General features: G+C 49.1%; 1 protein-coding gene across 1 annotated transcript; it reads right to left on the bottom strand.

Annotated features, from left to right (window-relative positions):
• Positions 1-4,641: 4,641 nt before the first annotated feature.
• Positions 4,642-23,957, bottom strand: ACCS (1-aminocyclopropane-1-carboxylate synthase homolog (inactive)). Its single transcript, XM_082844136.1, has 16 exons — positions 23,878-23,957; positions 22,648-22,938; positions 20,927-20,986; positions 18,682-18,752; positions 17,396-17,465; positions 16,901-16,967; positions 14,829-14,926; positions 13,892-13,969; positions 12,827-12,927; positions 12,096-12,185; positions 10,099-10,144; positions 9,842-9,983; positions 8,084-8,226; positions 7,824-7,977; positions 7,589-7,682; positions 4,642-6,240 (listed from the first exon to the last, which is right to left on the bottom strand). Exons 1-15 carry the CDS (start codon positions 23,890-23,892, stop codon positions 7,615-7,617), a joined length of 1,494 nt encoding a protein of 497 aa, XP_082700262.1. The 5' UTR covers positions 23,893-23,957; the 3' UTR covers positions 4,642-6,240; positions 7,589-7,614.
• Between the last annotated feature and the right edge of the window lie 4,022 nt (positions 23,958-27,979).

The raw sequence follows: 27,979 nt of genomic DNA, 5'->3' as shown, positions 1-27,979 counted from the left end.
TATATAACATTTTTTCTGGAAATAATTCAAGAAGCAATAAACAGTTTTAGAGGGATTAATTGTGGAGGTAGAAATGGGGGAGAAAAACTTTCATTTTCATTTTGTTTCTGTATTATTTACATGATCTAGCCTCCTACATGCACAGCAAAACCCCTGTCATAAGACAGTAAGTGGAGTCTAAAAAATTCAATCAAAATGCAGAGTGATGTTATTGAGAAGTTAATGAAATGACCCCACTGAGCCTATGCAGTTTACAGACAACGGCTGCAGAATCGAAATCCATCTGGACTCAGCTGTACCTCAGCACCATCTGGTGGAAGCTGTCACTTAGAACTTAAATATTCATAGGGATGATTCTGAGTCTAGAGACCCACTTGGTCTTCCAGCAGCAACAGTGATTCCAAGAATATTCTTGTGAGTTAATGCCTGCTTAACAAAGATCCAGAGAGATTGGGATGAGAATATTCTGAAGACAGGAAAACACATTCTGCTTCCCCACATCTAAGAGAGCATTTGCTCTGCTCTTCAAATCCACACCCCCCCCAAAAAAAAATGATAAGAAATGTTAGCACACATACACCACATTTGAGAAACGGATAAGTGGAAAGCATTTTCACTTTCTTCTTTGTCTTTCTCTGTAAACATTTTAAATGAATTATTTTTTCATTAAATGAGGACTTTCTGTGTTAAAGACCCGTGTTAGGCATAGCCTTTGAAGAACCTGCCTATCTTATTCACTTTTTATAACCCTAAATATGCATAGTGCCTGGCACATAGGAAGTGCTCAATGAGTAGTTTTTGAGTGAATAAAGCGTCCTCCCAGACGCTGGGAGGAGCTCAATAGAAAGAAGTTTTTGAATGAATAAAGCGTCCTCCCAGACGCTGGGAGGAGCTCAATAGAAAGAAAACAAATGCACAAGTAAGATTCACCAAAGCAGAGGATGGAGAGTGGCATAGGAAAATGTACACAAAATGCTACAGCAGGGGTCCCCAACCTCCGGGCCGGTACTGGTTGCCACCAGTCGGTAGAAAAACTGTCTTCCACAAAACCGGTCCCTGGTGCCAAAAAGGTTGGGGACCACTGTGCTACAGGGTTCAAGAGAGAAAGCGATCACATCCAACTGGAAAGATGTAGGAAGACCTCACGCAAGAGTTGACACTTTTGCTGGTCCTGGAGGACAGTTAGGATTTTGACAAATAGAGGACGAAGAGGGCATTCCCTCAGAGAAAAAAAAGCATGAGCAAAGGCACAGATGTGAGAAAGAAGGAGAAGCAGTCAGAAAGAGCAAGTGTCTTTTAAACCAGCATGGTTCAAACGGTGGGGCTACATTTCTAGGGGTAGAAACCATGCAAGGAATTGGAGGTGAGAAAGTAAAGAAGCTGTGATATTAGAAGTTACGTGATGCTAAAGCAGCTGAGAGCGACTGCAGAGAAGAATGAGAAAGAAAACTGTGGGCCAGGACCTGAAGTCTCAGAAGGTAGAAAAGTACTTGTGGTCGGTGGTTAGAAGAGAGACTGTAGAAAGACATTTCATTACTTGCTCTGAAGGTACAGGAGAAAGCAGAGACCATGCAGAGTCCCGCGTACCCAGTGAGCCAGGAGAAGTGCAAGTGAGCGTTAAAAAGCGTGTGGTTTTCAAGGAAAGTGGCATCATCAGCCACTTTTTGTTTTTTTGTTTGTTTGTTTGTTTTGCAGTACATGGGCCTCTCACTGTTGTGGCCTCTCCCGTTGCGGAGCACAGGCTCCGGACGCGCAGGCTCAGCCGCCATGGCTCACGAGCCCAGCCGCTCCGCGGCATGTGGGATCCTCCCGGACTGGGGCACGAACCCGTGTCCCCTGCATCGGCAGGCGGACTCTCAACCACTGCGCCACCAGGGAAGCCCCATCAGCCACTTTTTTGAAAGAGAGTTTACAATGAAGAGCAATTGCTAGTGTGGAGATGAATGCCAGCTTTACCACTTCCTTTACACGATAGCAGTCTGTAAGTATGGAGAAAGGTACATTCCCCAAGAAAAAAGACTCCGTGAAAGAATTGTTCTGTGGTATTTCACGTTGGGTCAGCTTATACGACACTGGCAGGCAGCCTGGGTGGACCAGAAAACACCTATCAACACCAGAGCAAATATAATGAACACTCTCTCAAATGGATACTGAGCTCACAAAAGAAGTAAAGAAAATATACAAGGAGCCAAAAATGAAGGTGAAGTGAGAAAATTGAGTGTTGAAGGTACAGTTTGGGCACACAAGATGGGAAGATGTGGAGAAAAGCATGTAAAGCTAGGCTATTGAGATGGACGGCTGGAAAAATGTGCTCAACATCAGTAACAAACCAAAAAAAAAACTTGTCTGTCTTGTCCAGAGAATGGGAAAAGAAGAGTCTCTGCTGAGAAGCTTTAATTTCAAGCTTCACAACAAGGTGGGATTTGAATGGATACTGCCAGCATGGTCCAGGAAGTTCCCCACCTAAAGAGTAACTTGAAGCAAAGGAAACATAAATCCCCTCTGGAGGGTCATGCCCTCAAGGCAAACTGCCCAGGATTCTGACAAACATCAACTCACAATCTGGAATTACAAAGCGCATGAAGAATAAACCAGTCAGCAGAAACTACAAACAGCAGAAATTTAACCTGCAGAAACTACAGATAACCGGATAAGGAGAAATAGATATAAAATAAGTAAGTTTCTGGTGCTCAAAGACTTAAAAGATGGAACTGTAAATATTAAAAAGAAACAAGATGGTTTTTTCCCCAAAGACGGAAGAGATTGAAAAAGTACTAAATATAAAAATTGAGATTAAAAATTCAATGCATAAGTTAAACCACAGCTTAGATTCAATTAATACACTGAGATATAGATCTGAATAAATTACCCAGAATGCAGATTCAAGAAAAAACAAGGAGATGGAATATAGGACAGGGAGGTTGAAAGAGAGGGAGAATAAAGGAAGAAAACCCAGGATGTATCCAGAAACAGGGAACAGAGAGAATGCAGTAGAAGCAGTTTCCAAGGGTACAGTCGCTAAGAATCTTCCATTATTGGACAGAGATGATCACCTGTAATGGATGGACAATAAGACTAACAGTGGGCTTCTCAACAAAAACAAAAAACAGAAGTCATAAGATACTGGTAAAAGTGCCAAAAGAAGCTAGCAGTCAATTTCAGTTGTAGACCTAGTGAAACCATCCTTCAAGAATACGAAAGAAACACATTTTCAGACAAACACTGATAGAAAGAATTTACCATCAGTAAACCCTAACAGAATTTCTTAAGAGATGTATTTCAGGAAAAAGAATATTAAAACCAGAAGAAAGTACTGAGATGAAGTAAAGAAGTAATGAAATGGATACACTCATAGGTAAATCAAAACAAATACTGGCTGTATAAAACTATAAAAATAAAAACAACAAATTTGGAGATTAAAAACTAGGCATCACCCCCATGTTCACTGCGGCATTATTCACACTAGTCAAGATATGGAAACAACCTAAGTATCTATAGACAGATGAATGGAATATTATGCAGCCATGAAAAGGGTATCCTGCCATTTGTGACAACATGGGTGGACCTCGAGGGCATTCTGCTAAGTGAAATAAGAGACATACAAACACCATATGATCTTTCTTATATGTGGAATCTAAAAAACAAAACAAACACACAAAAAACCTGGCTTATAGACACAGAGAAGAGAATGGTAGTTGCCAGAGGTGGAAGAAATGGGTGAAGGGGGTGAAAGGTAAAAAGAAAAAAAAAAAAAAATGGAAAGAATTTTGCAGCAAATACCCATATATCTACTGTCTATATTATGCAATTAATATTTTACAGTATTGTCACATGTCTGTCTATCCATTTGCTGATCCATCATTTTTTTTGCTACATTTCAAAATAAGTTGCAGATATCAGCAGTTACATCTGAATATTTTATTGAATGCATATCATTAACTAGAGATCAATATTTTGCAGTTCCTTTTTTCTTATGAGATAAAATGTATGTACAGTAAGATGCACATATTTTGTACTTTTTCTTTAAATTAGGGAATAACAGTAGCTTTGGCAGGTGAGGGGGGAAAAGTAATGGCAGAAGAAAGGAGCAAAAAATAATGATTTTCCCTTTATACAAAAATTATAGGTCCCATGTACTCTCATAAACACCTAAAGAAAAGAAATTAACAAATTAGAGAACAAAAATACAATAGAATTAACAAAAGTAATAGTTCATTGTGAAAAACTAGTAAAATTGATAAAACCAGTACAAGACTGTTCATGACAAAAACAAAAGTAGAGAGAGCAAAAGTTACCACTATTAGGAGTGAAAAGGGGATATTACCACATAGAGAGAAGAGAATGTAGTACTGACACATGTAAATGTAAATGAACCCTAAAACATGAAGCTCAGCAAAATAACCCAGACACAAAGGTGAACAGCTATATGATCCCTTTGGGAAACTTTATGCATGGAGCTAGAAATCAGAGTGGTGGCTGCCTGTAGGAGATTGGGAGACTTACATAAGAGCTTGAAGGAACTCTCTGCAGTAATAGAACTGTTCCACATCATGACGGGGATAGGATATTAGTTACACAGATGTATATACATATGTCAAGGACATTGAATCTTACAGTTAAGATCTGCCCAATTCACTGTAGGTAAACTTTACTTCAGTTTTTAAAAATTAATTGAATGCAGTGTTTTAGCAGAAGCTCAAAAGACATGAGACCAGTACTAGACCTAGATGGTATCTGTAACTCTCCTAGGTACCTTCCCTAAATAGAATTTTTAAGTTTATTTCTTTTTTTACTGTATACAGCTTTCATGTGGTTTTAAAAACAAAAAGCATTAAAACAAACCCAAGAGAACCAAAAAAGTGAAAGAAAGAGTAAAAATTCTCACTCCTGTCCTTGTTTCCCATCCTCCCAGTTTCCCTACCCCATAGGCAACTACTATTCTCAGTTTCTTTTGAACTCTTTTTCAGACTCTTTATGGGAAAACAATGCCCTAAATTTTGACTTAGGGTGATGGAGTCTAAGAAAACATGGTGTCAAACATTAAATATCCTGTTGAGAGTCTTAGAACTGTTGTTAGAAATGTTCACATCAGAACTGGAGGTTCTATTTGACCAGGTCTTTGACCAAACTGGGGTTGTCATGACTTTTCAAAGCACAATTTCCAGAGGAAGAAAAAAACAACTACAACAAAGAGGCATTAACTAAAATACTAGTCAACAATATGGCAGGAGATGAAAATAAAGGAGTGAGAGTTAAGTGCTCCAAGGTCATTTCCATGTTCAGGAGGAGAATAAAGAAAATGATAAAGTGAATGTTAATAAATGAAGAGTATCTGGCAAAATAAATACTCATTTCCAGACATACAAAGAACTCCTACAAATCTGAGGCTTAAACAAATATTTTTTAAATGAATGAAATAAAATGAAAAGGAGGCAACAGAAAAACATACTCTCTTTTCTGTGTCTGGAAGTGGTTGGTGAGGAGGTGATGTTTGGAGCTTCTGTAGCCATATTGAGACAATGAGGAAATAAGCTTGAAGGGGAAAAGCCAACCCACTAAGGATGGCAGAGTGGACAGATGAATAGAACCTGGGTTCCCCTGGATGGGCAGATGATTGAGGTAAGGCCTGCTGGCCTCCTATAGCAGGAGAGAAATGAATGCTGAGGAAGAAAGGGTGTCTATCTTGCTAATACCCTGTAGGTGTCTGCTACAAGGACCATGTAACCTGGAGCTGCCTGGAAGCCATCTTGCCACCATCTGAATGGAGCATGTCTGAAAATGAAGCCACACAGAGGAAAAGAGAAGGAGAGAACACAAAACCTGATGGCTGTAGTAACTGGCAGAGCAGAAAGGTGAGCAGAGAAGATGTGAGGTGGGTGTAGGATGTGTCCAGTCCATGCTCCAGAAAGGGAGACATATGGAACACAGCCATTCAGCAGAGCACAAGCCAGCTCTACTCAAACCAATGAGCTCAGTTCAGATCCAGATTCCTAGTTTAGTCAGCCTCTGCTAGGAAACCTGCTTGGATTCCCTCTAAGGGAGAGCTAGGAGTCATCCTTCTGAAAATTCTAAATGGAATTCATCACGTGGGTCCTTCACAGGGGACCCTCAATAACAGTGGCAGCATCACAACAGAGGTCTCTGGAGAGGATGTGTAGGGCCGTCAACGTGGCCATTCTGTTATGACCTCCGGAAAAGCGGCAGGCATCCCAGTACAGCAAATCCTGGCATCAACGTATCCTGGAAGTGGGAGTAGAAACGAGTGCTACTTAGCCAACGATGTTGAAAAATAATGAAAGGTGAAACGATGACAGCATGAAGCCTGGTTCTCAGGACTGGAAAAGTCAAAGAATCCTTTGGGACTGTGGTTTGGCGGAGTGGAAAGGTTGTGAACCAAACCAACCTGAACTTGAATCCTGGCCCTGACACTTTTTAGCTATGTAACTTCAGAAACATCATTTCATCTGTTTGAGACTCAGTTTCCTCATCTCTAAAATGAGGGCTAATAATGCCAGCTTCCCACGGTGGTTAGAGTTAGAAACGATGCATGTAAATTACCTAGCACAGTGTCCGGCACGTACAAGGTATTCAAGAAAAGACAGGGAGGAAGGAGGAATGAGTGAAAGGCAGAAAGAGGAAGACAAATCCTAAGCCATAGAGCATGGTTTATAGAAAGTAAACGCTGATTTCACCAACATGCTCTAAACAGAAGAACAGAGGAAGATAGCTTTTCCAAACAGGAGTGTCGGCACCCGAGAAGGGTCCTCAGCCCACAGCTTTAAGGCTGGTTCAGAAAGCTCCTCGGAGCTCTGAACTAAAGCACCCCTGGGGAAGGAGTGAGCGGCCCTTTGATGCTTAAGGTGGAAAGGCCAGCCTGGGTCAGAGCTTGTCCCCATTGCAGCCTCCGTTCAGGGCCCCATCATCTCCCAGCACAGTCACGGCTAGGTCGCTCTGGTTCGAAACCAGCAGTAAAGGCAGCTCCTTCCCAGGAAGAAGAGTATCCCGGAGATAGGGTCGCCCCTCCTGACTCCCGCCGGGGACCCGTTCACCTCGGCCCACGCGGGGGCTGGTCCCATGTCCCAGGTCTCAGGTCCCAGGTGTGCTGTAGGCCCACACATCCTATGTGCAGGGAGAGTAATCTGAACATACAGAATTAATTCCTTTCTCCTTGTAGAAATCATCACTCTTTTTTCTTTTGGGGGCAAACGCTCTCTTAACGTGTGTTGCTCCTTTGACTAGTTTCCCTGGCAACAAAGACAGAAGAATGCAGGCAGCAACAAAAGCGGGTACAGGTAGTTTGTTTTCATGTCCTGGGGGGCTGAGGGCTGTGGGGAGGAGCAGTCACGACTCCCCCTGTTCCGTAGATGACTCAGAGCAGAGGCTTCTAGTTTTTTTCCCGGTTTTGTTTAATAGCCGGGGAGGGGAATGGACCACGACAAGGCGTGGCTCGCTGCCACCGGGAGAGCAAGGAACACTTCTTCTTCAAGGGCAAGGCCAAGAAGGGTATCTGCCTGGCAAACGGCTCATCCACCATCAGTCTTCACAGGGGCTGCCAGGCCCTGTGGCCACAAGACAGCGACCAGCTCACCTGTGCGGACCCCTCGGCTCCTCGGTCTAGCAGGAAGGGGCGTCTTCTGCCACCTGGGATTTGCCCTCAAGCACCCGCCGGACCCTCTGCATCCCTGGGATGTGAGAAGGGGAAGGGAGGGTCAGCACGGATGCTGGGGGGGTGGGGACGAGCAAGCTCTGGCTGCTGGGGCCACAGGTGAGGCCAGAAGAGGGAGGGCAGAATGAAGGACGCAGTTAGCAGGTGGACCGCTTACCCAGGCGAAGCCGGTGGGTCTTGTCAGAGAAAACCAAGCGGAACCAGCCCGGCTCTTTGCACTCGAAGGCTTGGCCAAAGGACAGCAGCACCTTGTTATCCAAAAGGCGGCGCCAGAGCAGCATCTCCTCCTCAAAGGTGGCCGCGGGCAGGTACTGGGAGGGTGAAAGGCGCTCAGGATGCAGAATGAGACCCCCTGCCCTTGCCTGCTGGGGGGAGCTCTAACACTGCCCCCACCACCTGCATTTCCACCTGCATTACCTTCCTCAAGTCGACCCAGATGAAGAAGCCGGCCCCACGGCTCACGAAGGGGATCCCCAGGGCCCGGAGCTCTTCCGAGACATAGGTGTGAGCAGCCTTGAGCCGGGCGTGGTTTTCCGGCAGGTACACTTGATTGATCCAGTCTGTTTGGGTGAAAGAGAAGCCAGAAGATCAACCTCGCCATCAACCCTCCGCTCTGGCCTGAGAGTCTAAATGCTGAAAAGAAAAAGGCCATGAGCTGCCAAAGCTGGGTGAGCCCCTCCTGTAGCTGGTTGATTGGGGGCAACGGGAATATTCAGTGAAAAGCACCTTAAATCCAGATCCTTGGCCCTGAGGGCTCCAGGGCCTGCATGACGTTCTCAGGAGCCCAGACACAAAGTCCCTCGGGACTCAGACCCTCACCAGAGGTGTACCCACTTACATAGTGACACTTCTGAGTCACCCAGGTGGAAGCTCAGATCACAGTGTGGCCACTGACTAGGCGTGAGGCCTTGGGCAACTTCACCTCCTTGATCCCCATTGTTTTAACTGACCTTTGTTTTCAGTGTCCAGTTCGATGAATTTTAACACACGCATAGATTTGTGTAACCCCCATGACAGGCAGGATACTGAATGGTTCCCTCACCCCAAAGAACACCCTTGTGCTATCTGTTTGAAGTCACAACACCCCCTTCCCTGCAATCGCTGGTCTGTTCTCCATCACTGTAGTTTTGCCTTTTCCAGAGTGTCACATGAGTAGAATCATACAGTAATGTAATCTTTTGGGACTGGTTTCCTTCACTCAGCACAGTGCCTCTGAGATGGGTCTGTGTCCTCATGGCTTTTATTGCCGTGTAGTATTCCAGTGTGAGGGTGAACCACAGTCTGTTTCTCCATTCATTTGTGGAAGGACATTTGGGTTGTTTCCAGGTTAGGGTGATTATGAATAAAGCAGCTATAAACATCCATGGAGAGGTTTTTGTGTGACCATAAGGGCAAATATCTAGGAGCAGGATATCTGGGCCATTTGGTAAGTGTGTGTTGAATTCTATAATCAACTGCTCAGTCGTTTTCCAAAGTGGCTGTTCCACCTTAACATTCCCACTGGCAGTGAGAGTTCCAGCTGCTCTACATCCTCAGGAACACATGATACTATCACGAGCTTTTTAAATTTAGCTATTATAGCAGGTGTGTACTACCCGGTCCTGATTTTCCTCATCTATAAAATAATGGGGAAAATCCAGAAACACCTGCTTCCTAGGATTCTGGGGAGGGACAAATGAGATTGAGAGCATCTCGCGGAGCTCAATGAATGGTGGCAATTACAGGTAACCTTTGCTATCTAAACTCACTATCTGAACCCAGGAACAGAATAGACCTGCACAGAAAGAGACACTTCCATTATAACAATCTTCCCTTAGTAGCTTCTGCTCTTTTTCAAGTGCTCACAGCTAATAATAATGAGTTCATATTGATTAAGTGCCTATTGTATGCCAGGTGCTATTCTAATTGAATGACAAATTACACCAACCCTACAAGACAGGTACCATTATGATCCCTGTTTTGCAGAAGAGGAAACTGAGGCTCAGGGAGGTGAAGGAATAGACCACATAGCTGGGACGTGACCGAGTAGGATATGAACGTGGTTTGGGCTCAGAGCTGGCACTCTCAAACACCACCCTAAATTCATCTCATGGGAGAAGCACCCATGACCCCTGGCCAGTCCCAGTCTGACTACAACCCTCCCCCATCCTCAGGTGGCCAGGCCCAGGCAGTCACCACGGTCCCGGAGCAGCTGTGCCATCTGATACTGGACCAAGCCACTGAGGCCGTGATAGCGGCAGAGGGAGGATACCGCAGTGGCCACGTCCTGGTTTTCTGTGTACAGCGTGCCAAAGCGGAGCCCAGACATCCCGAAGTCCTGAAGGAGAAAGGCACTGTGGGAGGTAGACATCCCTCCCAGAGGAAGCCGGTTCCACCCACCTCTCTGCCCTCTCACCTCCCCCTGACACCCCCAAGGCCAGCCAGGAACCCACCTTGCTGGTCGCCCACATCACGTGGGTCCTCTGGGGGTCAGGCAGCCTGCGGAGAGCACAGGGTGGGAACAGACGCAAGGCAGACCCGTCGGAGTTCACATGTTTGGTTGAACAAATGAGGAGACAGATGAGTCTGGTTTCATCTCTTGAATCACCAATTCCTACACATCCTTTAGAGCAGGGGTCAGCCAGCTACAGCCTCCTGCCTGTTCTTGTAAACGAACCTCTAAGGGGGCACAGCCACGCTCTCCCACCTGCGTACTGCCCGTGGCTGATTTTGTGTGTGTGTGTGGTACGCGGGCCTCTCACTGTTGTGGCCTCTCCCGTTGCGGAGCACAGGCTCCGGATGTGCAGGCTCAGCGGCCATGGCTCATGGGCACAGCCGCTCCGCGGCATGTGAGATCTTCCCGGACCGGGGCACGAACCCGTGTCCCCTGCATCGGCAGGGAGACTCTCAACCACTGCGCCACCAGGGAAGCCCCCATGACTGATTTTATGCTACAATGGCAGAGCTGAGTGAGTGACCATATGACCTGTAAAGCTTAACATATTTGCCATCTGATCCACAAATATTTGCCAGCCGCTGATGCAGAGCATAGTTCAAGCATCGCTTCCTCAAGCGGACCTTCTCTGACCCCCTCCCAGTACACCAGGCCAATTGGGTGCCCCAAGCAGATCCTCTGTTGGCTCTCCAGACGTCTGCTTTTCAATCATCAAATGATTAGCTGTGCATCTAGTTGCTAAAAGTTTTGGGGGGGTTTTTTGATGTTTTTTTTTCCAGCTAGAAAGACAAGTTCCACGTAAGAAGGGTCTATATCTTTCTTGTTCATGGATGTATGTCCAGCACAGCATAGTGTCTGGCCCACAGGAAGTGACAAATCCCTACTTCCCTGAGTCTCACTCTCCTAATCCATAAGCAAAGGGGAGGAACAACCTACGTGCCATCCACCTGGCAGAGCTTTGCGAGGACTGCCTGAGCAGAGCAAAGGAAACTGTTCGGGAACCACTGACTGAAACCACCCACCCTGGCCAGGCAGGATAATCACCACTTGCACAATATCTCACAACAAGAGGTCCTGCTAAGGAATATGGAGCTGACAAGCTACCGCCAGCCGGAAGACTTTAGGAGGGGCCCAAAGGAGGGAGGAGGCACCAGCCCATAATATGTTCTACCAACCTCCTAGAAACCCTCACACGGGAAACCATCTTGACTGAGAGATGTGCGCACCGCCAGGAAGGGCCTTGAATTGGATCCAGTATGGGCACAAGCAAGATGATGGACCCGAGACTACCTGGAAAGCTAACCCCATTACCTTAAAACCTGAGACTGCGAGCCACGTGGCAGAGCAGTTCCCCAGGGTTCCCTTACCCTCCTGCTCTCCACCCAGGTGCCCCTTCCCAATAGTCTCTTGCTTTGTCAGTACGTGTGTCTCCTCAGACAATTCATTGCGGAGTGTTAGACAAGAGCCCACTCTCGGGTCCTGGAAGGGGTCCCCCTTCCGGTAACAAAAGGACTCAGCAGGGCTGAAAGATCTCAACGAGTATCAGGAACTGTCAGAATCCCTAAATGCCAGATGTGCACATTTTACAGATGATCCGATCCAACTGTTTCCAAAGGTGTTCTGGCCACACATTCTTGACTCAAACTACATCTAATGAAAAAGCTCCGACAGCTGGAAGGGCTTGGCACATGCAGGGGGCCCCAGAAGTATCTGCTGAATGAATGAGTGAATGAGTGAATGAATGAAAATGGAGCCACTCTGGAGATGAGGGAAACGGCAGAGGAGGCCCATTTCCCACCCTCCCAGCCTTCCCTCAAGGAATCCTAAGACCACTCCTTGGAGCTTTCAGAACCACCACAGAACAATCTGAAAACCACCGATTGGCCCAGCCTCCCTTCTTCTCTTTAGGGGACCTGAGGAGAGTAGGATTAGATGGGAGGAAGGGGAACTGTCCTGGGTGGGCGGAGGGGCGCGGGACTGGCAGAGTCAGCTCACCTTTCCAGGCTCAGGACACTGTGGTACCCAACCGACTCCTCAAACACGGACAGCATGTAGACCTCATCCACCATCACGTGCAGCTCATGCCTGGAGGGCAGGTCGGGGGGAGGAGAGAGCTTGGCTGGTAGACCAAATGCATCCCCCAGGGTGGGATGGCAGTGAATCAGAAATCCAGAAGGACCACGGTCTAGCCCAGGGTTACCAAACTTGTTTTTTCCAGGAACACCCTTCTTTTGTCTATTTCTTTCAAACAAACAAGAAGCCGTGCACACACAAGGCAGATGACAGTGGGGATTCTGAAGCAATGTGGGGGGACGGGGGAGGCGGAGCCCTCGGGCACCTCCAGCCACAGTTAAGTGCAAGACAGTTACGTACAGGCGGACCCAGATGCACGGCTGGCTCCACCCCTCACTCTAAGCCGCAGTCAATGGGATAATGACAGTATCTGTACCTAATAGGGTCGCTGGGAGGATTACATGAGCTGGAGCACGCAGGGTGCTTAGCAGGGGGCGGGGGCCCTAGAGCGGGCGATAATAGCAGCTGCTGTTATAAAAAGCAAGAGAGAAGGAGCGTCCCACCAAGCCCTACCCCCTGACTCCACTGCCAGGAAGGGCCAAAGCAGGTAGAAACCCACAGTGGGGTAAAGGGGGTAACAGGACCTGCACCAAAGCTCACATCAGAACCCTGATCCGTCACACGCTTTACGGGGTGAGCGTGGGGTGCCTCACCTCTTGGCGAACTTCAGGTACTCCTGCAGCTCTCCTGGGGAATAGACATCACCCAGAGGGTTCTGGGGGTTGATGAGGATGAGGCCTTTGACCTTCACACCCTGAAACCGTCAGTGGGACAGGAGACCCTCAGCTCCTCCCCAAGGCCACACGGTCCCACTGGGCCGGATCCCAGGGAGATGTGTTCACCACCCAACACAAAACGAATAAGGGCAAAGAACTGTATCTGCAGCATCGTATCAGCCATAAAGAGAACAAATGCAGAGAACAAAGCTCAGAGAGAAATATGCCCAAACGCCAGTAGAAGTTGCCTTTGTTGGTAGGATTATGGGTGGCGGTTTGTGCTTTTAAAATTCCCACAGCGGGCATATATGGATTTTATGACCAAGGTTAAAAAAAAAACAAACAGATTGATAGAGTTCTGAAAAGTGGACTGGACAGGAACCACTGCAGGGCTGCTGGTCTATGCCTTTCTTCGGGAGGCCTCAGATCCCCTCAGAGTGAGGGGGACCACCTCCCCAAATCACCAGAGAGACTGCTGAACCAGATTTCTAAGCTCCATGCTTGACCTGCTGAGTCAGAATCGGGAGAAGTGAGGGGTAGTTGTTTTTGTTTTTTTGCTGTACGCGGGCCTCTCACTGTTGCGGCCTCTCCCGTTGCGGAGCACAGGCTCCGGACGCGCAGGCCCAGCGGCCATGGCTCACGGGCCCAGCCGCTCCGCGGCATGTGGGATCTTCCCAGGCCGGGGCACGAACCCATGTCCCCTGCATGGGCAGGTGGACTCTCAACCACTGCACCACCAGGGAAGCCCGGGGGGGTAGTATTTTTAATCAAGCTCTCTAGTTGATTCTCTGTACACTGAGAGTCTCAGTCTTTCTCTAGCAGGAAGCCCTCCATGGGCAGGCTCCTGCTTGACCCCCAGAACAGTTCCATGCTACGACCCTACCCCCCGTCCCCATCACGGACTGCCACCACTACTCCCGGGAGATCAGCCACAGGAAGGGGGTCCATGCCCTGCTCAGGCCCCCCCGCCTTCCAGCCTTGGGTTTAATTTGATCCCCAGACCTCAGAATTAGCTCCTTCCAGCGCCATCTCGAGCTTCTCCACTGTGAGCTGGAAGGGGCGTGTCTCCAGCCCAGTGACCTGGAAGAAGATCCACAAAAGCCAGCAGCCAAATTCAGGGACCCTCCCCCCAGACCTGGACGCTGGGGCCACCAGCCAAATTCAGTGACCTCCCCCCCCCAGACCTGGACGCTGGGGTCACCAGCCAAATTCAGTGACCCTCCCCCAGACCTGGACGCTGGGGCCTCCAGCCAAATTCAGGGACCCTCCCCCAGACCTGGACGCTGGGGCCTCCAGCCAAATTCAGGGACCCTCCCCCAGACCTGGACGCTGGGGCCACCAGCCAAATTCAGTGACCCTCCCCCCCAGTCCTGGACGCTGGGGCCTCCAGCCAAATTCAGGGACCCTCCCCCAGACCTGGACTCTGGGGCCACCAGCCAAATTCAGTGACCCTCCCCCCCAGACCTGGACGCTGGGGCCTCTCCTACCCCTGTCATCTCCAGCCTCCTCTTAGAACAATCTCAGAAAAACACAGGGGGGTCACTCCTCTCTCACTGCCACCCACCCCATCACATCAGGGACACCCTCACGGCTCCTAGGATTGGGGAAGAGCCCCCTGAGGTCCACTGATTGGGGTCCGTGGGCTTCCATGTTGAGGTCTGCTCTGCCCCGTTCTCACCCCACCTTTCCGGTGTGGTCTCCCTGGGCTGCCCTTGGCTTTTGCATCAACCCCAGGGATCTCAGAGGTGGAAGATCGGGTGTCCCCAGGGCACCTAGGCAAGGGCAGCCGTGGCCAACAGAAGGCTCCACCCTCCTTTCAGCCATAACCCCAGAGGCCTCGGCATGGACTTCCTCTCATTTCTACCCTCAAATTCAGACAGAGGAGCACCTCGGCCTACAGGAAGGCCCAGGTCCAACCTGGGGTCCCAGGGACTCTTACCTCACTGTCCAGATAGACACAGACCAGTCGGACGTTGCCATAGAGATACACATGCTGCGTGATGGCTCCGTAGTAAGGGGCAGGGATCAGGAAAGCCTCTGGGGGCAGGAGTGGGCCAGGGCCCGTCACCCTCTGGCCGGAACACCCAGACCCCCGTTCACTGACCCCACGCCTCTCCAAGCCTTCAGTGTGCTTGGGGAACATCTGGGGAACACGCTCCCTCTCTCAATTCCCCAAACCCTTTCTAAAGCTGGGATCCACTGAGTCCCTTTTCTAATAATTAGTAGCTACCATTTATCGGGCACTTAATATGTATGGGGATCTGTGCTAAATATTTATTTTTTTAATCTCGTTTGATCCTCACAATCCCTCTGTGGAGTAAGTCCTATTATTATCCTCACTTTACTGATGAGGAAACTGAAGCTTAGATCCCTCGGAAGCACACGACATGCTGGGTTACTGCAAGCACAGACTTGGAACAGGAGTCGAAGCTGCAGGGTGATGATCTGGGTGTGACAAATGGGAAAACTTGACAAGACACAGAACTGCCCAGAGACAGAACGTGCTGCTTCTGGAGGAGTGAATGCTCCCCCGCTGGGGGCACTGAAGCCAAAGGCTGACACCGCTCAGTGGGGAGGGGGTGTCATGCAGAAGACTCCCACTGTGGACACAGGGGTTGATGAGATGACGCCCAAGGTCCGCTCTAAGGCAGAGGTAAAGGTGCTCCTCCAGCTCTGAAGAGGGTGCATCGGTCAAGCTGCTCCCTTCCCAGCTTTCCCTTCAGCACAACCCCACCCCCGCCTCGCATCTCTGGAAGGGGCGGACTTTGCCCTACATGTTCCCTCCCCCGGCCACAGGGATTGGGCCAGAGGTAGACAAATGACCCCAGGAGCCAATGCACTGGCTGGCCAGACACCCATCACGTTCTCTCTGTCTCAGGACTTTGCTCCAAGCAGCACAGATCCTTGTGAGATGAGAACATGCACTTGAATGTGAAGGTCCTGTGGAGTCAGAGCTGAGCCAACAACCTGGGCCAAACAGAGCTGAGCAGGGTCCAGAGAGAGGCCTGCATAAGAAGTGGGGGAGGGGGACTGCACACGCCAGTGAGAGACAGAGAGTGTGACGCTAATTCTACTCTTGATGGTTCTAGAACGGGTAGGAAATTGCCTATTACATCCTTGTGATGAATCTTCCTTTCAGGGTTCAAAACTTGGTTATTACGTCTCTCTGTGTTATTTTAACAAGTAACTTAACCCCTGGGCCTTAATCTCCTCATCTGTTAAATGGGAATAAGCACAGAACCTACCTCATCGGGGTTAGAGTGAGGATTAAACGACAGACTATGCCTAGCCTTAGGCCAGCGCCTGAAACGTAGTATGTGGTCAATAAATGTTTCTAAATTATGATTATTAATTAAGCTAATATGAGTGGGTCTCTGTTCCTGGCAACCAACAGCCCCTGACCATGACTACGGTCAATATGTCCTTGATTTGACCATGGCTCTTGCAGCAAGCACTGCTGGCTAGACACTCAACAGCCATTCCAATTTTCTTCCTTGCTAAGAGAGCACCAGACTTTTCAGCTACGACCAGCAATAAGTCCAAGGAAGGTGCACCTTCCCCCAGCCCCGGGGGATGAAGCAAGTTTGGTTTAAGCCAACCAGGGTTCTCTTCCCCTTCGCCAGGGACTGCTTTGGGAATGGGTTTGTGAGTCCGTCCTGGCCAGAAAGATGCAAGGGGAGCCCTGTGGGGACTCTTCCAGGAAAGAGTAGCCCCATTTCCTCCCTCCCAGTAAAAAAGAGACAGGCACAGCACAGCCTCCCTCTCTTCCTGCTTTAGGACATGCTGTCACGTGAGGTCGTCACAGAGAAATGGCCCAGAACCCTGGCATCACCTTGACTTCCCCTGGAACTGCCAAGCCCTGGTGTCTTGTCAGGCCCCTTAGTTAAGCCCCCTGTGGTCTAGCAGTCTATTATGGCAAAAGCACCCTGATGCAGCCCTCGAGGACAGGCAGCTAGGGACACTGCAGGCACAGGGCAGCCCCTGGTACTGAATGGGCTGCGGCCTACTTACCCCCCACCTCACACAGCACTGTGGCCAGAGCGGAGAAGACAGAGGCACAGCCATTCAGAACCACGACCTGAGGGTGACACATCCATGGGACACAGATGAATCTGTCCCAGGAGGGTGCAAGGGCCTGCAGCCTCTAACCCAGGAGGGCACAGAGGGAGGGCCAGGGCACAGAGGGAGGGCCAGGTCATACCCTGACTGACAGCCAAGTCCATTTGTGTGGCTTATTCGTGGGGACCCTGTTCTAGATCAACTGAGCAAGGAAGAGGGAGCTGGTCACTCAGAGTCCTGCCCGAAGGTGTGGAGGCAAAGAGGGGCCACGGAACAGAGCAGGGCAGAAATTATACCCAAACTCTAAATATCTAGGATGAGGGGAAAGAAGGGAGGGGGTCTTCCTAATTCCAAATCAAAACTAAGTGACCCTACCTTACCCCTGGCCAGCCAAAAGTTGGGGAGGGGGCAGAAGATCAGGAAGGAGCAGGGGAGGGGGCTACTCACGTTCTCTGGTTTAAGGGGTGCGGGGCTCCTGCAGTAGAAAGACAGGAACCTGGCCACTTCCTCCCGGAGGCTGGAGATCAGACAGACAGATGGGCAGTGCTTGTCAGAGGGGCTCCGACCCCAAGTCCATCCCAAAGCTCCTCTGGTGAATCTTCAGGCAGCTGCCATTACCCTTCTCTGCTTCCCACGATGGGAATACGATCACGATTTGTCTCCACTCCTTGGTACCCACCTCCCTCCTCGGTCCCAACACTACCCGCATGTGTGGAAACTTCCATTCCAGTAGTTCTAGGACACCTGACCCCACCTAATCAGCAGACTGCAGGGATATCAAAAAGTAACAGTCTCTATACAGATCTAGCTAATATTAATAGTAATAATAGCACATTAATATAATAAAATATATAATATAATGTAGGATAATATAATTATTATTATAACAATAACTATTATCATAGTTATTGCTAATATTTACAAGCATTTACCTTATGCAGGTGTTATTTAGAGAATATTCCTCATTTACTCTTCATAAAACCCCTATGACACAACTACTATTATTATTATCCCCATTTTACAGACAAAAAAACTGAGGCTTGAAGGAGTTAGGTTACGTGCTGGTTAGTGGCAGAGTCCACACTCAAGTCCAGTGGTCAGTCTCTAGGGCCACCATCCTAATTATTATAAGAGCACATGCTTGGAATTACTCTTGGAATCAAGTCCAGCTCCAGCACTAAATCCTTAGGACAGCATCTGGGCCCTAGCAAGTGCTCAATAAACATAAACTCTTATTAGTTTTACTTACTATTTCCCATCTTACCAGCAGAAGGCCCCAACCATCTCCTAAGCTGATTCTGGCTCCTCTAAAGCTACTGAGAAATTGGAGACAAGGCTCCTGGCCTGAAGGCCCTCTCCACTCCTCAGACTCAAGAGAAACCAAGCCAGGGAGCCGCTGAGCAGGGAGCCGCTGAGCAGGAGGCACTAGTTCCCTGCAGGTGCTCCAGGAGACCCCACGACTGCCAGCTCCCCAGGACTAGGCCCTCAGCCTAGGGCAGGCTTTCTCAAGCGCCACTATGGATGTTTCGGGCCAGATCATTCTTTCCTGTGGAGGGGCCTGTCCTGGGCACTGCAGGAGGTTTAGCAGCTTCCCTCGCCTCTACCCAAGAAAAGCCAGGAGCGACCCCCTCCCAGCTACGGCAACCAAAAATGTCTCCAGATATTGCCACCTGTCTCTTGGGGAAGGAAACCGCCCTGGGGTTGAGAACCACTGGCCTACAGGTGCTACTTACAACAGATGTCCCCTCCAGTCAGGGTACTGCAGCAGGGACGGCTCCACCCGCAGCATGTCGCTCTGACTCAGCTGGGGACAGACAGGGGAGAGCAGGGCTGAGGAACGCACACACTCATGGTGAGGGCCAGCCCTGCCACCTGCATCCACGCAGCACCAGGGCTTCTAAAGCCAAGGGCTTGGTCTGCTTATCAGAGAAACTGAGACAGGGGCAGCCCAGGGACAGCATTCTCATGCCCATTTTGCAGATGAGGAAACTGAGACTTAAAAATGTCGGGTGTGGGACTTCCCTGGCAGTCCAGTGGTTAAGACTGTGCACTTCCACTGCAGGGGGCCCAGGTTCAATCCCTGGTCAGGGAACTATGATCCCGTGAGCCGCACGGCACGACCAAAAAAAAAAAAAAGGTGGCTCAGCCAACATCACAGCACCAGCCAGTGGCGAAGCTAAAACAAACCAGAATTTTTGACTCCTAGTCCAGTGCTCTTTATACAACACCGCCGCCAACAAAACCAGAGGGGTGGATTTGCAGAGGCAGCGATAGGAGACCCTGCACCTCAGCTCCTCCAACGGGGTGACAGAAGAGGTCCCAGAACTAGGTGCCCTACCTCGGTCTCGGCTCTAAGTCATGGAGGGACTCAGGCCACTGTCTTCCTGCAGGCTCAGCTCAACCTCACACTTTGGAAAATGTGGCCATTTCCAGACCATCCCCACCCTGCCTGGGTGCTGGGTTAGTGACTCCCAGGGCATCACACCCACAAAGTCGAGGGAAGGCAGAAGCCTTGGGCGGCAGGACCAAAAGGAAGAAAGGGAATGAGGCACGTGTCTATAACCCCAGACTCTTCCATCTCTCCTTCGTCCTTGAGCGCTGCACTGTCCGATCCAGAGGCCTCTGGCCACATGTGGCTCTTATGTGGGACTCGCCTGAATTGAGACACTGGATTCTGAAGACTTATATGAAAGAAGTATGCAAACCAGCTCATTAATAATTTTTTATATTGATTACATGTTGAAATAGCCGTATTTTAGATACAATGGGCTAAATAAAATACATGATGAAAATGAATTTTACCAGTTTCTTTGTACTTATTTAATAGAAAATTTTTAATTATATACGTGGCTCACGGTTTATTTCTACTGCATGGCGCTGAGCTGCCTTAGCGTGGGGAGCTGGCTTCAGGTAGAACAGGCTTTTCAAGTCCACTCCCTACACCCCTCTCCCCTTGCAGCTTAGATGTTTCCCTTTGGAAATATGTTCCTTTGGGTTAAGGATCACTCTCTCCACAGTTCCCAACTCTAACTCTTAGGCCTCGAGAGACACATTCATCAGATAGTCCCAGCAGTTTACTAGAGACGGCTCACACCAGCTCAAGAAATCTGATTATCTTCTCTATCTGTGAGTTGGCAGGCAGAGGGAAGGGGGAGGGGCAATATAAGGGTAGGGGATTAAGAGGTCCAAACTACTGGGTATAAAATAAGCTACAAGGATATACTGTACAACACGGGGAATACAGCCAATATTTGATAATAACTATAAATGGAGTATAACCTTTAAAAATTGTGAATCACTCTACTGTATACCTGAAACTTGTATAATACTGTACGGCAATTATACTTCAATTTAAAAAAATAAATAAAAGAAGGAAATCTGATTTCAGGAATTTTGCAAACTGTACCATTTTCAAAAATTAAATTATATAAACTATACATATAAATTATGTAAAAACAAAGGTTAAAAAGTGCTCAAACAATATTGCTCCTGTCTATGTTACTCCACTTTGCTCTCATCTGTGCTCTGGAGGTTCTTTCCGTCCACGTGTCTGCATGGTGGGACTACCACGTGATGGTGCCCCTGCACCTCTCTTCCCAGCTCTGCATGCAGTGATGTCCCGGCAATAGCCTGATATCGGCCACAGTGGGGGCATTTACACTATGGGAATCAGAAAAGCTACCGATCAGGGGCCCCTTTCTCCCAGGGCCAGTTGTTAAATACTGACCACACATCACCGAGTATCTCCCCCTGAGAGCAGGGACCCAGCCAGCAGGAGGAACTGAGGAGGGAAAGAGCCAGAAGAAGTGAAGAAGGAGGATCACAGTGGGGAAGTGACTCTCCCAAGATGGCAGAGAAAGTGGTCCCCGAGGCCGCTGAAGCAAGCAGCAGGCTCTCTGGGGGAAGTGTTCCAAGGAATCCCAGAGAAGACAGCCCCTTGCAGCTGGGGATGCCACCCAGAGGTGCACCGGGACTTACCCGCCTGGACAGCAGGTCAAAGCAGAGTTTGTTCTCACTGGTGCCCAAGTTAATGATGCCCTGGAGGTGAGAGGTACAGAGCCATGTGAGCACAGCAGAGGGTGCTATCAGAAGGCCCCGGGGGGCGCACCAAGGCAGCAAAGCGAAGCTCTCTGCAATCCCGCCCTTCCCACCACCCCTCCTGGCCTTTGCTCAAGCCATGCCCTCCACATGGCTCCCTGATCCTATCTTCCCATTTCTAAAGCTCTGTGCAAATGCCATCTCCTCCAGGAAGCCTTCCTCAAAATCCCACCTGCAAGGGATCTTTTCTTCTTCTGGATCCCAAAGCACTTTATCTGTCCCCCTTTACGGCACTAGTCAGTTTCTGTCCCAGGTCACAGGGTCTGATGTACAGGCTTTATCTCCCCCACTGGATGGGAAGTCCCTGAAGGCTGGATACATGCCCAAGACACCGCTGTATCTCTCAAGAGCCTCAGTTTACAGGATGAAAGAATGTACACAGTAAACTGGTGCTCTGGCAGGAACGGGAACAAGGGTCAATGTACCGCAAGAAGAGGCCCTGTCAGCCCCATGGAGAAGACCACGTGGTGAGGAACCAAGGCCTGCCAACAACCATGTGAGTGAGCTTGGAAGTGGATCATCTCCCCACCCCACCAAGCTTTCAAATGAGACCACAGCCCCAGCTTCACTGCAACTTCCCAGGAGATCTTTAGCCTGAAGCACCACCCAGATTCCTGAATTCCAGAAACTGTGAACTGTTTGTTTTAAGCTGCTAAGACCTGAAGTCCTTTGTTACACAGCAAGAGATAACTAATACAATCCCTCACTTTTTCCAGGTCTCTGCTTCAATGTCACCATATTAAAGTGACCTTCTATGACCACCTCACATAAAATAGTAATATCCCCAGCCCACCCCACCAGTCTCTATCCTATTACCCTGCTTTATTTTTCCATACAAGACTTATCCCAACATATTTTTTATATATATATATATATATATGTCTGTCTCCCATACTAGACTATAAACTCCATGAGGGCAGGAACTTTATTTTTGTTCACGGCTGTAACCCTGGTATATAGAACAGTGCCAGCACCTGGTACATGCTCAACAAATAAAGATTATTAAAGGGTTATTCATGAGAGCTCTCTACCCTCTGAAGGTATTACTAGTAATAAGTTATAATAATTGGGGCAGGTAATATTAATAATAATAGCAACTACCATTTATTGAATGCTCTATGTGGAAGCACTGTGCTAGTAACTTACATACCTGATCTCATTTAATTGTGACAGTTCTATAGAGGAGGTATTACTATCCCATTATAGAGACGAACTGAGGTTCAAAGACATTAAGTAATTAGCTCAAGAATACACAACCCAAAAGTGAAACAGTTGCAACCTGAACACTAGTTCTGTCCCAGATCTAAAGTTGGATAGTCGATGGGCTGTGGCTCAGAATCCATGTAAGAGCACTCCACGGTTCTTGAATTCCTCCCTCACAAATTAAGGTTCCCTTAATTATAAATGGGCCATTTTCTGATTCAGGTAATATACAGGGGCCTCTCTGAGCAACATAAGACACCCCCTTGGGAGTCAAAGGGGCACAACTCCAACATGACAATAGCAAGCTGTGTGCTGCCCTGTTGGTCAAGGTGGGGTACCCACCCCCCATCACCCCCCGTGCTCTCTTGTGTCCCAGTGGGAAGGGGGCCTTCACTCACACTGGGGTTCTCATCCTCATCATACTCATCCATGTGGTAGGTCCTGTAGCCCTCCTCTGCTGAATCCCAGAACCATTTAATGATGCTTCCTCTAGAGGACAGGTAGGGGCTGTCAGAGGAGCACACGGCGGTGGGATCACCCACTCCATAGAGCTTCAGCGGCTTCTGGTCTGGTTTTCCGGAGCATTCTCTTTCCAGACCATCCCCATGGTTACTGTGCAGGCCCTGTGTGGAGACTGAACCCGGAGAGGTGGTAGGTGTCCCGGAGTCCTTCTGAGGGAGTGGGAACATCTGCAGAAAGACAAAAGCACTCAGTGCCTGATCTGATCAAGGGCTTTCCTAGCACCAAGCAACAAAAATGAACTGGGAGTCACGGCGCCCTCCTCCTTCTCTATCTGCCCCTTCCTTCAAGTTTATATACTCATCACTTCCTGTGTCCCTTACTAGTTGTAACCATGTGCGCAATCGCTTCAAGGCATCAACTCTGCTAAGGATCTACAGACAGGGGCTGTACTTGCTACTTTTCTACAACTTGAATAAATGGCTGCTTCAGCTTGTTTTACTTTTGCGGAAGTTTTTCATTCTGCAGCCTAAAGAGTCACCAGCTTCTTTTTCCATTCTTGCCGACGTCAATTTCAAAAAGCCAAGTTAAAATTCTCTGACTTAAAGTAGAAAGAGCCTGGAGTCCAGGGGTCTTGTGGTGACTGTTGCGAATAGAAGTAAAGGATAAAATGAGATTATCTGGTTGTTTCGAGGCGATGATGGGTGGGGCCTGAGAAGAAGCAAGTGGGGTTCCCACAAGTGCAAGTGCACGACCCTGAGCAGAGCCCAAGGCCCCACCCCCGCTCCCTCTCGAAGTGGGGGAGGCGTGGCCGCTGCGAGGGGCTGGTCTCATCCTGCGTTCAGATGTGAACTCCTCCACTTTCTAAGCCAGCGTCCTCGCGGGCACAGTGGGTGTAGCCGTAACTACCTCATAGGGTAGCAGTGAGGACATAAATATATGTTAGTGTAAATGGCTTAGAACAAATCCTGGCTCATGGACAAACTTCAGTAAAATACGTTATTATAACTCCTCGCCGCTTTCCCCAGTCCTGATGCACAAGCCCCAAACACCAAATGATGGGGGACCAACCAGCGGCCCAGAAACCCAGGGGGCTCCTCGGTTAAATTTTGCTCCACTAAGTCTTTTCTGGGGTCTCCTCCAACTGACTGGGCTCTCCCCAGCCTCACCTCGCCCCCCCTCATCCTATGCCTGGGCCCTCGGCAGGTCAGAGGGGCTGAGGCGGGGTGGAGGTGGGGGCCGGCGGGGCCCCGGCTCCGCGCGCGCCGTGCGGGAGCGAAGGGCGGGCTCGGGGCGTCCAGCGGGGCGGCGGCGAGTCCAGAGCCCGAAACCCGCGCGGCCGGGCCTCGGAGATCCACGAGAGGGCGGACAGGGCGGAAGGCAGAGCGCAAGACCCCTGCAGAGCGGCGGGCGCCTCGCGGGCGCCGGCTCCCGGCCTCCGGGAGGAGGAAGTCTAAGTCTGGCCGAGGGCTTCGAGACGGAAGGGCCGGGACTTCTGCAGCGAGGCCTCGAGCCCGGGCAAGGGAGACCCCGCGGGCCCCCTGTTCTGCAAAGCGTGGATTGCACCTACTTGCGGAGCTGGAGGAGCCGCCGCCGGCACTCAGGCACGCGCAGTCTGTGTCCGAATCCTCGCCCGGACCCGCTCTCCGCCGCTGTGCGCAGGGCACCCGGGCCCAGGCACTCGCACTCGGGACCGTCCACGCCGGGTCGGGCTTCCCAGAAGGTTCCGGGCACAGTTCGTCACCTCGCGCCCGAGGCCGCAGGACGCCCGGGTGTGGCCTGCGCGCAGGGAGCGCACACGCTGCAGCACCGTGGGGCGGGGAGGGGACGCCGCGGAAGGGGAGGGGGCCCAGGGCCAGAGCTCCGCCTGGAAGGGACGGGCCGCTCACTGCCACCTCCGCTCTCTGCGGCCTCAGCGCCCTGGCGGCCTTCCAGCCCCGGTCTCCCCGCCCCTGGCACACGGGGGCCCCTCCCTCTGCCTCCCGGCCTTAGTGTCCCCATTTACAGGCAGAGTCACCGAGGTTGCTGGACAAATGTATGCCTGGGTGCGGCCCATGGAAAAGGCTTTCCGGACTTACATTAATTCCGATTAAGGGCATCCTGAAAACATCCTTCCCCTATGAAAGCTTTTGACCTGAGTTTGTAATTTCTCCTCTTTTCGTTCTACAGAACATCTGGTGAACTCTGCCTGGGACCCTGCACATTCCGGGACTTTGGCAATGAGTTAGACCACCAAGGTCCCACGCCCGCGCCGAGCCTCTGAGTAGGAAAAGTTTCCTTTTCCCCATGAAAAGCAATGAGCAGGATCCATCAGTACAGATCTGGCTGGGAAGACTTGGCTGTCTCCGGATCACTCCACTTCTTGTCTTCGCTTTGGCCTTGCCACTAACATTGTGACCTTGAGCAGCTCTCAAGACTTTTTGTTACTCTATGTAAAATAAGCCAGTTCTCTCCATTTAAGTCATATCATTCTGTTTAATTCAGGTAAGTAGTCTTATTGCATGCCTGTGTCGTGCAAGATCTCTGCAGAGTGCTGGGATACAGTGATGGCAAAACAAACAGCAGGCCTGCATGGTTGACTGGGAAGGCAGACATACAAATGTGCTAACTAATCAGAAAGATTACTGGGTGCCTGGGAAGCATGCGGCAGGGAGATTTAACACCACGGCCTCCTTCCCTGACACACACACACATGCATTGGCCCCATACAGGAAGCCTTACACACACATTCATTCACCCTAAACACTTAGGAAGTGATGCTCAAGTCCTAGTTAGCTAGCTGGAGTGTGGGGTGTTGGAAGCAGAAGAAAGCCTTTGATAGAGCCTTGAAGGTTAGAGTCCGTGTGGAACATTAATGAACTGCAACAAGCCTAATACCGACCCCCGGAGCTTGCAGGGTTCAGGAGAAAGGTGGGAGATACGATCAGGGATCAGGTCATGAATCTTAATAAACCCTGTTAAGGACTGTGAACTTCTCACTGAGGGCAATGGATATATATTGTAATCTCTCGAGCAAACACTTTTTAAAAAAAAGTCAAAAGGTATAATTAAGAATAAATGGGATACCAAATAATGCCTGATTAATTCAAAAGGCATGCAGGAAGGAAAGAATGAACAAAGAGCATAGGGCACAAAGAGAAGACAAATAGCAAGATAATTGACTTAAGTACAACCATATCCATGATTACATTAAATTAATGACCAAAGGCCAGTTAAAAGATCATCAGACTGGATAAAATGGTAAGATTAAGAATATGGTGTTTCGGCTTCCCTGGTGGCACAGTGGTTGGGAGTCCGCCTGCCGATGCAGGGGACACGGGTTCGTGCCCCGGTCCGGGAAGATCCCACATGCCGCAGAGCGGCTGGGCCCGTGAGTCGTGGCCGCTGAGCCTGTGCGTCCGGAGCCTGTGCTCCGCAACGGGAGAGGCCACAGCAGTGAGAGGCCCGTGTACTGCAAAAAAAAAAAAAAAAAAAATCTGACAGAAATTGAACCCTCATTCATGGTAAATCTCTCAGCAAACTAGGAATTGAAGGAAATTCTTCTATCTGGTAAAGGCAGTATGAAAAATATGTCCAGTACTTAAGAATGAGAGACAGAACTCAGTCCTGCTAAGATTGAGAACAAGGCAAGAATATCCTCTTACTTCTTTTATTCAATATTATACTTGAGGTTCTAGGCCTTGCAATTAGAACAGAAAAATGAGAGACATAAATATGGAAAAGAAAGAAGGAAAATCATCTTTATTCGCAGGCAACATGACTGTGTACATTGAAAATTCACTGAGATCCCCCTCCAAAACGACTAGGACTAAGAAATGAATTTAGCAAGGTCTCAAGGTACTGTCAGGAGATGGTTCTTCCCAGGTCTCTCATGCTTCTGCCTGTCTTGCAAGCAGAGACACTGACTGCCTTTGTTCTGGGCTGTATAGGATTATATATGTGTGTAAGTACATGAATATATGTACGTGCATACATGTACGTGCATACGTGTGTGTGTATATGTGCACATATATGTACAGTGACCAACCTTGGATGGTAGTGATAGTGTCTGCCTCCAGAGCAAAGGGTAGGTTTGTTTACTACTAAGTATAATAAAGATAATTTCTCCCTCAGAGCCAAAGTTCAGGCAGGTTTACTGCTCATTAGAAAAGAATTAGGTTCCTTAAGCTTGGGTTATCCTCTCCTGCAACACACCCCATTGCATGTACAGGCATCCCTTGGTCCCCTTCACTTTGCCCTATAGGAATCAGGGTTTGGGAAACCAAAAGCCAATACTGATTACTGCTATTGCTGTGAGTTAATAAGTTGTCCTTTGTCTCTGACCCAAGATTCTCATGCCTTCCACCAGTATCCATGAAACCTGTTATTTTGCAAGTAAGGTAAAACCTCAGAGCCTTCAGAGTTCTTGATAGATACAAAATCAATTGTCTCAATATACTAGCAACAAACAACTAAAAATGAAATTAATAATCTATACATTGAAAATAACATGAAAGGCATAATATAGTGATAAATTTATAAGATATGCCTAAGACCTGTACACTGAAAGCTACAAAGACCTTGCTGAGAGAAATTAAAGACCTAAATAAATGGAGGAATATTCTGTGTTCCTGGATAGGAAAAGATTAAATTCTTCCCAGTCAACCATTTGAATCTTGAGTGGAAAAGAAGATGGCAATGGCCTATCGCTTCCATGGAAGGCATCATATCTTCCTCCCAGGACAGCGCCCTGATGAGACTGGCTATGAGCTCCCGTAGCAGAGATGCCAAGAGCAGCTCTGGTTCCTAACTTCCCCCTCTCTTCTGGTCCCATGAGCTCCCTCATGCATCCAATGAATTCCCTTTCTGTGTCTGCTAGTCAAGTCGATTTCTAAAACAACTTCTCTGGTGTAAAACATCTTGAAGAATCAGGCTGCAAACCTACCCAAGAGAGGAAGAATGGTCCCAAACCCAAGCGACTGACCAAAGCCATTGGTGGGTGCTAACAGCTCTTCCATCATCTATAAAATGGTGGTAGTCCCCACTCTGCCCATTTCACAGCATTGGTGCTCAGACTAAAGCTCAGATGTACAAAGGCTTTGCAGAGAAATGCACAGGAGGTATGATTTGAACAGCTGGAAACACTAGAGATGAAAATGGAAGGCCTCAGGCTTATCACCAGAGATTCACTTTAAAAGCCTTTCGAAAAGGCAAGAATGGAAAGAACTCATATTTGGAGTTATGCCCCCATCCTGCCACTGAGCCACTCGTGTATAAGGTGGTCGTGACTGT

The sequence above is a fragment of the Leucopleurus acutus genome (genome assembly GCF_964270905.1).
Source record: "Leucopleurus acutus genome assembly, chromosome: 8".
Classification (NCBI taxonomy): Eukaryota; Metazoa; Chordata; class Mammalia; order Artiodactyla; family Delphinidae; genus Leucopleurus; species Leucopleurus acutus.
This window is presented reverse-complemented; position numbering and strand designations above follow the sequence as displayed.